The following is a 12500-nucleotide window of genomic DNA, read 5'->3' as shown; positions in this document are numbered from 1 at the left end:
TATATATATCTATGTATATATATATAGCCTGAACATAAGACTATACACATAATAAACACAGTCATATATAAATAATACCAGGCATACAACAAGAAGAAAAAAGTGGAGTGATGGCCTAGAGGTAACGCGTCCGCCAAGGAAGCGAGAGAATCTGAGCGCGCTGGTTCGAATCACGGCTCAGCTGCCGATATTTTCTCCCCCTCCACTAGATCTTCAGTGGTGGTCTGGACGCTAGTCATTCGGATGAGACGATAAACCGAGGGCCCGTGTGCAGCATGCACTTAGCGCAAGTAAAAGAACCCACGGCAGCAAATGGTTTGTTTCTGGCAAAATTCTGTAGAAATTCCACTTTGATAGGAAAAACAAATAAAACCGCACGCAGGAAAAAAAAAAAAGAAAAAAAAAGGGTGGCGCTGTAGGGCAGCGACGCGCTCTCGCTGGGGAGAGCAGCCCGAATTGTTGTGATAAAAAGCGATGCAAATACAAATACAAAAACAACAACAAAACTTACGGGTACCTCACACGTCCAGATTACAGCATAGTAAGAGTGGCCAATTATCAGTTTAGAAAGACAAGAAAAAAACACCCCAAAACGCAAGGCTTTCCCTCCACTCACACCCCCCCACCCCACCACCCCCCGCCAAAAATCACACAATAAATCAGGTGAGTGGACCAGCAATGAAAAAAAAAGAAAAGATAAATGAGGAAGAGAGGAAAGAAGGGGAAGAAGAAAAAACAAACCGACTGAGAGCGACAGAAAGGAAACAATTGATGACAGAATTTTCTGAAGGTTGGGGTATACTATTCATACTGAAAGAGCCCCCTCTTCACTGAGAAGAGTTGGGTATGTGTGTGTGTGTGGGAGGGGGTGGGGGGAGGCAGGAGGGGGGGGGGTAAGGAGGGGGGAGGGGGGTAAGGGGGGGTGCATCATACATCACATGATTGACCACCAAAGAAGACACACCCTTTTCAAACTGGGTGATATGGATTTTTTTTTTTTTTTTTTTTTTTTTTTTTGAGTGAACGGTAACTCCAGAAACAGACATTAACAAGTCTTTTCAAGTATGTTTCTCCTTTTCTCCCTTCTGAAATACATGTTGCCTGTGATTTCATGATATATTCATCATTCGACATCAGCGCCTTTATTAGATCTACTTTTTTTTCTTCTTCTTTTTTTTCCACACCTTTATCATAAAGCGTACATCAGTTTCACAGGTAAAATCTGAGGAATTACATTGATAAACAAGGTGTTGTTTGGTTTTCATCACTATTTCTTGACTCACATATTTGACACGGAGAATGCATTGACGGGTTGACGGTTCCAACAGAATCTGTTCTTTTTTTATGGGCATTACAGCCACACACACACACACACACACACACACACACACACACACACACACACACAGAGAGAGAGAGAGAGAGAGAACCGTTATGCGTTTGTGCAATTTAACAGGCTATTTTCGAGTGGCAGATGTTCATACTTCTGTAGAGAACAGAGAACAGTGCTGAAGACCGCTCTCTCTGTCTCTGTCTCTCTCTGGTAGATGGTCATACTTCTGGAGAGCATAGAATAGTGTTGAAGACATCTCTCTCTCTCTCTCTCTGGTAGATGTTCATACTTCTGGAGAGAATAGAATAGTGTTGAAGACCTCTCTCTCTCTCTCTCTCTCTCTGTGGTAGATGTTCATACTTCTGGAGAGAATAGAATAGTGTTGAAGACCTCTCTCTCTCTCTCTCTCTCTCTCTCTCTCTCTCTGGTAGATGTTCATACTTCTGGAGAGAATAGAATAGTGTTGAAGACCTCTCTCTCTCTCTCTGGTAGATGTTCATACTTCTGGAGAGAATAGAATAGTGTTGAAGACCTCTCTCTCTCTCTCTGTCTCTCTCTGGTAGATGTTCATACTTTTGGAGAGAATAGAAAAGTGCTGAAGACCCCCCCCCCCCCCTCTCTCTCTCTCTCTCTGTGTCTGTCTGTCTCTCTCTGAAATATACATCTACCACCACTACCACCCCACCACACATAAACACATTTGCACATGCACTCATGCTGAAGGAATCTATGGAAGCAAAACTATTATCTAAAGACCGACTTTTATCATTTCTAAAAATGTTACATACGAAAAATATAATTCCCAGCAAAATGATAAACCACTGTATATCTTCACCTTCTAATGAGATCAAACGATTCACAATAAACATAATGTTCCTAAGCTACTCGTGTAGGAAAGTTCACAACAACACGTATGTTCATTCCTTCATACAGCTCAGCTGTCTTCGTGAGTACACACTCACGTCACAATGGCGCGAGATGAACTGTGTCGATCAATCAGCATTTTTTTCCGGTTTGGTTTGAATATGTAGCCGAGCATGCATCTGGCTACGATGACCCCTGCAGTTTAACCTACGGCATATGTCTTAGCAGATGGCAGTTTTGCTACAGTGACTGTGTCCAACCATTGATCTGCTGGTGGAGGCTAATTTGTGTTGCGCGACACCATTCAAAAATTGAATGAAGGGCCCTTCTTAAGAGTATCAGTATCAGTGGCTCAAGGAGGCGTCACAGCGTTCGGACAAATCCATATACGCTACACCACATCTGCAAAGCAGATGCCTGACCAGCAGCGTAACCCAATGCGCTTAGTCAGGCCTTGAGAGAAAAAAAAAAGAAAAAAAGAAAGAAAGTCTCCAAACATTTATCAAACAAAATCTATGTATTATTCACTGCCAGATTATGCCTGTTGTGCTTACGTACACACATATACCAGTGTTTGGATGAGGGTAGATCAGACATTTTAAAGATTTTTATTGTCAACACTTAGTGACAGTCACCTCAAGCCTTTGGTGTTGCTGGCATGTTTTGCTGAATGAGAAATCTGTGTTTCTGACACACACACTAATTAACTGATTATTTCTTTCATCGGATCAGAAAGCTATAAGCATTATATATTGGCAGATTTGTTGCGATTCCTTCTTTAATTCTGTAGCATTAGTGATTGCCTGCGTTCAATTGATTTAACGCAATTTGCAATCTTCAGCTACAGACTCGTTAAAAGTGTGTCTTCACAAGTGACTGAGAACGTTGATGTTTTTTGACTTTTGCATTTATTATCAGTTGTTTCGCCTGTCAGTTTAACTTCTCTTTTACGAAGTCCTTTAAGTAATTTCCTGTAATTGTATTTAGATTTTTTTTTTCAGATTTCACCCTCATTTCACCCTCATTTGCCCAGTTTCCCCAACCCTCCACTCATTCACATCTCCCACCCCTTCTAACCGATAATACTCAAATGTATTCATAAATACTTTAACAAAATGTCTTCAATCACCGATATGTGTGACGGGACATTAAAACAAAATTCCTCCTCCTCGTTAATAGTGCTCAGTTTGAGGTACTCAAATTAAGATGACAAATTCATCTTTAAATAATCAACGCTTCACTTTATACTCATCAGAAAGATGGGTGTGAGCTCTTTGTTCTGCGACGTAAATTGGTTCGGGAATCGACGGGCGCAATAGCCGAGTGGTTAAAGCGTTGGACTGTCAATCTGAGGGTCCCGGGTTCGAATCAAGGTGACGGCGTCTGGTGGGTGAAGGGTGGAGATTTTTACGATCTCCCAGGTCAACATATTATGTGCAGACCTGCTAGTGCCTGAACCCCCTTCGTGTGTATATGCAAGCAGAAGATCAAATGCGCGCGTTAAAGATCACGTAATCCATGTCAGCGTTCGGTGGGTTATGGAAACAAGAACATACCCAGCATGCACACCCCCGAAAACGGAGTATGGCTGCCTACAAGGCGGGGTAAAAACGGTCATACACGTAAAAGCCCACTCGTGTGCATACGAGTGAACGTGGGAGTTGCAGCCCACGAACGCAGAAGAAGAAGAAGAAGGTTCGGGAATCGTTTAGAATTCTATCATTGAACACCTAGCCACAAACACAAATTTCGTCATTTCCTGCCCCACCAGGACTGATTTGCTTGCAGCCTTAAAGTGCAGTCATTGTGGTCTGCGTTGTTAACTATAAATAGAACGATCAGCGCTAGCTTGTCAGTTTTCACAAGTTTTGCTCTTGAAGTCATATTCAGTGTGTTGCACACAGAAATAGCTGCGTAACATTCTACTGTAAGTACTTTGTGTTAAATGTGTTGATGATTTGTAAATTGTTAAGTTCAGACACATTGCTTGTGTTCATACAAGTATGTTGACAGCATATAAGGTTGTAAACTTAATTCAAGTATTGCTTTGACATGCAACCAGTCTGCTATGATTAAGATAATCGTCATGTCGTCATGACAAGCTGGTAGGCAGTATTCTATTTGAACGTCACGTCATAATCAGTCATCGACGTAGAGTGGTGACGTGTAAATCGTTTTGTCTCCACTTACTGACAGTTTGTTCCACTGTTCGAGAATATTTTGAAGACGATGCATTCTTTCTCATGGAAAAGATTAAACTGTAGAACACAGGCCTGAATTAGCTGTGTTGGTGTTTGGCTTCTTCAGTGCAACCAAATAATTTGCGTAATTTCTATAGCTCGCTACCACTTAATGGTCAAGCCATGCTAGCTCTTCCGATCATTGACAATAGAAAAAAAAAAACACCTCTTTGTGACTGGTTTCTATATATGTCTCTGGCCCGTGCAAGGATCATTCAATCCTTTCACCCTTTCAATCCTGTTAATTCCTAATCCCTTAAATCCCTTTTACCTACCACCCTGGTTCAATGTGTTTAAAAGTTGGTGTCACCTACAGGATTAATCAGGGATGTTCTTTTAATGTTTTAATTCTCAGATCCCTTAATTCAAACATAGATCCAACTTACCACTCAGCCGATTACAGATACAACACAACTCATTTGGATGGGAATAAAAATGGATAAAAAGAGCGATTGCAATCAGTGGCAAGGAGACTTATTACTGAAGTAGATACAACAAAATTGGGTCCTTGTAATAAGCTGAAGGAGATGTCACAGAGAAGAAAGTTCATAGAAATGGAACCTTGTGTTTGGAACTTTTCACAATCCATAGAGAGAATGCTTGGCCTGTTTTCTGAAAAGCATCCTTTCCTAACACAAGATGGCTTGATGTTCAGTACGTTTAACACCTTCTCCAGCAGAAAGGGGTCATGTTAACTCTCTCCATACGAACGGCGAAAGAGATATTGCAAGCGGAAGGCTCTTATACTGAAGAGGTGACTGTTGACAAAGAATACCACAATTCTGACGACGGAAGCTGAAGGTTGGGTCATTCAGACACCCACTGGACATCCGAGGGGTCTGTGTAGAGGAGAAGAGAGGACTGGCCGTACTGAGTGAGTTAATGGGTGTTCGTTCCATTTCTCTGAACATCCACTTGGTTCGGCTTGATCACACACCGCTCCTTCTTTCCTTCCCAGTGACCAGTCTTCTCCGGAAGGATGATTTCCTGCACACTCAGATACTCACTGCCATCCTTCTTGTCCCAGTCAAAGTGTTGGCCAGCGACGTGGGTGTGGCCGTTGCACTCGGGTTTGTGATGCTGGTCATGATCGCGAAGAAGAACCCGACCAGCAGAACCAGGGCTGTGTTCTGGGCTCCCCAAAGGCTGGGTGATGCTGAACTGTGGGTTCTTCTTCAAGAAGGAGGCCCTGTCCTTCTTTTGCTGGCACGTCCTCATGTTGCTGTGGTAGACGTAGAAGTTGTCGGCGATGACAGCTATGGGGAGGGCAAGGACCACAACCCCGGACAGCGCGCACAGTGACCCCACCAACTTCCCCGCCAAGCATGTCGGGTGGACATCACCGTAGCCCACCGTTGTCATGGTGATGATGGACCACCACATGGCATCAGATATGGTGTGGAAGGTTCGGAGGTCATAGAGCACCTCAGACATGTAGCCCAGGGTGGCGAAGAGGAGGACGAAAGTGAAGACGCAAGCGACCATCAGCAGCAGATCCTTCAGGCTGGACTTAAAGCACAGGACCACAATCTGTGGACAAGGGTTTTTTGTTAGGAATATGTCTCTGAAAGCCCCTTGTTACTGGTCCTCATGGACCGTGTCTTGTATAAAAAATAAAAAAAAATTAAAGATAAAAAAAAAGTCCACATGTAGATTTCAAGACAATGTTAAGACTATTGTTGTATCTAAAATTCTGGTTTTTACCTTCAGTTGTTTTGCTCGTGGTGGTTTTTAGAGACATATTCTTAACAGGTAAGAGGTCCCTGCTGAGCTGTGAGGAGTTTCTTTGCTTGGCTGAGGGGGTTTCTCCCTGGTCAGCAGCCAAGGGTGGACAGCAAGCCCGAGGAGCACAACACGTGCAAACCAGCTGTCACTTGCTGTGCATACTGACCTCCCTTTTCACTTCACCTACACCTGTTGCCCCACCTGGGACATAGGCTGCCAACAAGACTTCTCCAGCGATCCCAGTCCTGTGCCAGTCACATCCACTGTCCCCAGATGCAGCCTGTCCTCTTCATGTCTCCTTCCAGGTTGTGGCACCGGGTATTTCTTGGACGATTTCCTTTCCTTTTCCCTTGCAGGTTGCAGGCGAGGGCTTGCCTTTTAATGCTGGAAGCAAGCTTGCGGAGCTTATGGCTGATCCATCTCCAGCGTCTTTGGAGGATCTCTTCTTGTGCAGGCTGCAGTCTTGTTCACTCCTTCATTTCTGATTGTCTCTGGCCAGGGAATCTGAAGAATCCTTCTGAGGCAATTACTGATGAAAGTTTGGATTCTATTCATGGCGGTGACTGTGGTTCTCCAAGTCTCTCTTCTGTGGAGTAGGACAGGCTTTACTGTGGTGTTGAAGATCCTGATCTTGTTTATTATGACATCTCTGGATCTCCGGACATTCTTCAGCTGATGGAAAGCTGCCCTTGCTTTGCTAGTGTGGGTTCTGATGTCATCATGTATTTCACCCTGCCTGTCCATCATGCTGTAAAGCTCTCCACCTCTTTTAGCACCTTGCCTTCCAGTGTTGAACGATCTTGCTCTTCCCTTTCTGGATGTTGAGGCCCAGACAAGCTGAGGTTTCCCCAACAGTGCTGGTCTTTTCCTGCATCTGTTGTTGGATGTAGGACAGAAGGGCCAGATCGTCGGCAAAGTCAAGGTCGTCTGAATACTCTAAATCTGATAATAACCGAATCATTGGCCGTACTTGGACTTGACAAAAACATTGCTATTGATCCCACTTTTTTTAAATTTCATTTCGTTATTTGCAAAACAATACATACCAGTGCATGTTAAACAAAACCGTACCTGATTTACAATCTGTTAGTAATAGACTGAAACGCATATAATTATATACAATTGAAGAGCATATTGCTAGAATGAACTTTGTTTATAATGAGATCTTCAGTTTAACGTGTATTCACTATAAGTGTCATTAGACTTAAAGAGGAGTAGAAGTAGATGAAAGAAAGGGAATGCATGTGAATATTAGTGTAAGGAAGTGTTAATAATATATATTAGAGGAAAAGTGTACAATAAGAAATTAAAGTTTTAAGAGACTGTGGTGTGTAATGAATGAGGTGTCATAGGAGGGATAATATGTGTATGAATATCAACAAGTATTAACTTACAACAATGTAAATATAAATAACGACATTAATCAAAATACATCAAAGGAAGATACCAACTGGACTGGAGTTTAAAATTGCCGAAAACTTTCTAGGCAATGAATAATAATGTTCATCAAGAGATAAAACACCTGCTTCTCTGTAAGTTCCTTAATTGGATGTAAGAATGGGCACACCTAGAGCGAGTTTATAAGCCTTACAATCAATGCTTTGCAGCTTCTTTAACAAAACCAGTGAAGCACTGAAAAATACTTCTTGAGCGTATGTCAAGCGTGAACGTACGAGGGAGGTAGCGAGAGATATTAATGCTTTGGTATCTTGCCCCCAGTGCTGTTTACAAATCATTTTAAGAAAATTTAGACCCTACCTTGCTTTGTTGAATATATAGTCTACATGATAATTCCACGAAAGTTTTGAAGAAAGACAGACTCCACAAAAATTAACGGATTGTGTATATCTGATGATAGTACCATTTATTGTAAACACGGAGGTTTTCTGGGTCTGATCCTGTATCAAATAGCATCATATTTGTTTTTTCAAAGGACAATGATAAGCCATTTTCTGTCACAAAGTTGCTGATTTTATCAAGGTCCCGTTGGTAAATTTTCTTTGTGTAATTCAGTGTTCTAGTAGGCGTTTTATTTTTCATTGTCACCTTCATCCATAAACAAATATCATCAGCAAAACCAAGACTGTATCTTTAGCTAGCTTGTTAGGTAGATCTGCTAATAATATATCAAATACAATCGACGAAATTACTGATCCTTGTGGTAACCCCATGTGTAATTGTTTGGAGTTTGAGTTGGTATTTCCTATTCTTGCTTGTATAAATCTATCGGATAATTTTTTTTTTTTTAAATAATAATACATGTTGCCTGTGATACCGATATTTTTCAGTTTCTATAAAAATCGACAATGCCACACTTGGTCGTATGCTTTTTTTCACATAAAAAAGTCGCTAGTACGTTTTTTCGCCTTGCAAACTGTTGCTTTACCTGTGTAGTCAGTTTGACTAGATGTTCTGTGGAGGATCTATCTTTTCTAAAGCCAGCTTGGTTTATAGGAATTACACTATGCTTCTGACAATAATGAAGACGTCTTTTTAGAACAATTTTTTCTCCATTAGTTTGTAAACATGCGATGTTAAGGCAACTGTTTTTATCTGTTCTGTGTTTGCCATGTTTGTGTATCGGGACAACGATTAAGTGTTTTAATGACATTGTTGCCAGATGGTCTACATATAAAGCACTGTTTACGAATACGAACTAAAGTCAGTAATAGGATTTTTTTATTTTTATATATTCTACAATTATGATATTGATATAAGTATTATCATGTATCTTGCATCTCAATGCAAAGCTGTGCCTTATTGTATGACGAGCAACTGGTGACCTACCACACTTTAAGAATTGTGTCTGACGTGTATATATATCTTGTGAACCCGGTACACTTCGTAATAAAGACATATTCTACATCAGTGTTCATGTGAGGTACTCCTACCAGCTTCTTCTTCTTCTTTTTTTTGTTTGTTTTTTTTTTTTTTTTGTTACTGTGTAATTTGTGTGTGTGTTTGTTTAATTTTGTGTGCATGTGTGTGTGCGTGTGTGGAGGTTTCGATTTTTCCTCTTTATGTAAGTATGAATAAAAAATGTAACGTAAAATATCAATAATAATAATAATAAGATTTAAAAGAAAAAGGTCGTCCAATTGTTTCCAAAGCATCCACCGGATACCATTTCGCTTCTCGGCAACGGAGGTCTTCATAATCCAGGAATGCAGGTTATTGCCAGTAGGAATAAAAAGGGCGACAGAAGGTATACTTGCTAACCCCCAGTAGGGAAGGAAAACGGCTAACAAAAGCATTAATGAGATATTTGAAAACCGCCTCCCCTCCCTAAGTGCAAACCAGTATCAAAGAGTGGGGGGGGAAAAAGACTTCCACTTCTTTATGGAAAATGAAGACATCTGGCCTTGGATTTCTTCTTCTTCTCTCAATTTAATTCTCTCTGTCTCTCTGTCTCTGTCTCTGTCTCTCTCTCTCTCTCTCTGTGCACACATACACACACAGGCGCGCGAGCGTGCGCATACACTGTACTCACTTGCACTCCAGCCATTCTCCCTCACACTCACACACACACACACACACACACACACACACACACACACACACACACAGACACACACACACTCACACGCACACACACACACACACACACACACACACACACACGAGCGAGCGATTTACTGTCCGAAGCTTAACCCATTGAAAGCGCACACAAAGCTACTGCCGAGCACCTTTGGAAGATCGGATCAAATCTGAGCACCTTGTTCTTTTCTGATCACACTTGGAATAGAAATGTTGGGATTTCCTGTTGGATTCCACGGGTCTCGTGAGAGACACTTCATTGTAGGACTCTCAATGGACTCACGGACACGCTTCTCTGGGTGCTTCACAGTCACAGACCATTGCCTTTCATTGGTATTGTGCACAACGTCCTATATATATGGCTGAATTAAAAGGCAATGCGAGGATTCTTTTTTTTCTTTTCTTGCAGTGCACTTGTTTGGATTGTGTGGTAGTGTAATGCCTCAAGTTTGTTTTTTCATGTGTTGTTGTTGTCGTTGTTGTTGTTGTTGTTGTATGTGTTTTGGTGTGCTGTTGTATGATGCAGCGTTTGTGTGGTTTTTGACTCACTTGTGTGAACAAAGTGAGTCTTTGTTATAACCCGATGTTCAGTTGTGTGTGTGTGTGTGTGTGTGTGTGTGTGTGTGTGTGTGTGTGTGTGTGTGTGTGTGTGTGTGTCTGTCTGTATGTATGTATGTATGTATGTATGTACTTCTGTGTCCATGGTAAACTTTAACATTGCTGTTTTCTCTGGAAATACTTTGTCTGCCAATACCAAATTTGGCTTTAATATAGTAAGAAAAGAATCTTCACAGTTATACCAACAATAGGATGTAAGTCTCAGGAATCAAACTATATTTCCGGATCATTAACGGCTTATTTCGTTGAGGCTACTTCCGGAGTCCGAAAACGCCATTTACCCTTGTCGGAACGTAGGATATGCTTCGGTAAGAAGACGGCGTGACATCGTTTCACTTGCTCGCTATTGCAATAAAAGAAATACAATTTCTGGGCAAAACACATACGGTGACAATGACCACACCATCAAAATGTTTACTGCATATGAATATCCTAAAATAGGATACTGGATTAACTGGAACTAAAACTAAAAGAAACATTGAATCAAATGTTTCTGTCGGTGTCGGATTGGTTTGTGCAGATCTAAATATGTTGCAGTGTGTCTGAGGCGATGTCAACGTCTTCTTTAAGGTCGAATTAAAAGAGTTTCTTAAACAATCGAAATATGTCAAGGAAACATAATTTAAATGGTATTATTACTTCAAATACTTTTCTTTCTTTTTTTAATCGCGCTAACGTCAGTGACGTCATTTGCGGCGTAGCGTGGACGACTAGATGACGTGTTTCTGAACAGAACATGCGTACTGACTGAACCAGTCAGCAGGCTTTTTTTTCTTTTTCTTTCTTTTCTTTTCTTTACTTTTTTTCCAAAGCTTATTAATATCTAATACAGGGCTCATTTTTAGTGATTTCTTTTTTAAAGTCTCTTTTTTTCCCTCGTGATTCCTTTACTGGATACAGCGCGTGCCACAAGTGAGTCTTGAAGGCTCTGCCTCTTGTTGTTATATCAGTATCAGTAGCTCAAGGAGGCGTCACTGCGTTCGGACAAATCCATAAACGCTACACCACATCTGCCAAGCAGATGCCTGCCCAGCAGCGTAACCCAACGCGCTTAGTTAGGCCTTGAGAAAAAAAAAAACAATAAAAAAAAAAAGTAACAAAATAATAATAATAATTTGAAAATTAAATTGATTTTTTTTTTAAAGCATATAATTTCTTTATTTCCTTTTCGTTAATTCTGGAGTGGTTTTCCTTTCATACTTTCTGTTAGTGGCTGGTCTTTATTGTTTTATTGTGCATTTACAACGATTCTTGAGTGGTTCTATATTAGTATCTTGTCTCCACTGGTTGACACTACTGAATTTTATACGTTCGAGGGGGCGTTGTATATAATTATCCAGTTATTCAACAGTGATGCCACTTTAACTTTTCTGTACATGGTAGCACTGTTCATTCAACGTGTACGGGGTGATCGTGGAAGTAAGAACTCCCCAAAAGTTCAGTTTCAGTCGCAAAAAGGTGTCAGATGTGTGCAGACTGATCCAAATAAGCTACACGAGATCGGCTATAAAAGAAAATACAAATTTAAAAAAATGGGGGTGGGATGGAGGGGGAAAGGGGGGGGGGGGGCAGCCCGCACGAACGCGGGGAAATAAACAGCAATAACAACAAATAAAAAACGAAAAAATAAAATAATAAAATCTATAAAAAAATTAAAAAAAAGGGGGGGGGGGGGCGGGGGGGGGGGGGGGGGGCGTTGGAGGGGGGGGGGGGAGGAGAAGAAAAACAACAGCAGCAATCCCTATTCCAACAACAACAACAACAGCAACAACAACAGAGGACGTTGACAGACGTCTCACCTTCAGTCCGGGGAACAGGTTGGCCAGGTAAAGGATTCGCAGGACGCGGACTCCGGACAGGGCGTAGAGAACCAGGGACACAGACTTCTCTGCGTCGCTGATGTGTTCCGTTTCCTTGGAGAAGACCAGTGCCTCCATCAGAAAATGCAGCAGGGTCTTGGCGGCTACCACAATCTCCAGCCAGTTCCGAGGCTGTTTGAAAAACCTGGTGGAAAAAAAAAAAAAAAAAGATAGTCGTGTGGTTAAAGCGTTGGACTTTCAATCTGAGAGTCCCGGGTTCGAATCTCGGTAACGGCGCCTGGTGGGTGAAGGGTGGAGATTTTTCCGATCTTCCAGGTCAACTTATGTCCAGACCTGTCAGTGCCTGAACCCCATTCGTGTGTA

At 41.6% G+C, this 12500-nt stretch overlaps 1 protein-coding gene across 1 annotated transcript in view; it reads right to left on the bottom strand.

Moving 5' to 3' along the window:
* Positions 1 to 12500, bottom strand: part of LOC143288258 (potassium voltage-gated channel protein egl-36-like) — a 30693-nt gene that overhangs the window by 8448 nt on the left and 9745 nt on the right. The window contains exon 5 of the mRNA XM_076596606.1: positions 12117 to 12321. Within this exon, the coding sequence (XP_076452721.1) occupies positions 12117 to 12321 (205 nt within the window). The remainder of the gene's footprint in view (positions 1 to 12116; positions 12322 to 12500) is intronic.

The sequence above is a fragment of the Babylonia areolata genome, chromosome 12, assembly GCF_041734735.1.
Source record: "Babylonia areolata isolate BAREFJ2019XMU chromosome 12, ASM4173473v1, whole genome shotgun sequence".
Taxonomy (NCBI): domain Eukaryota; kingdom Metazoa; phylum Mollusca; class Gastropoda; order Neogastropoda; family Buccinidae; genus Babylonia; species Babylonia areolata.
This window is presented reverse-complemented; position numbering and strand designations above follow the sequence as displayed.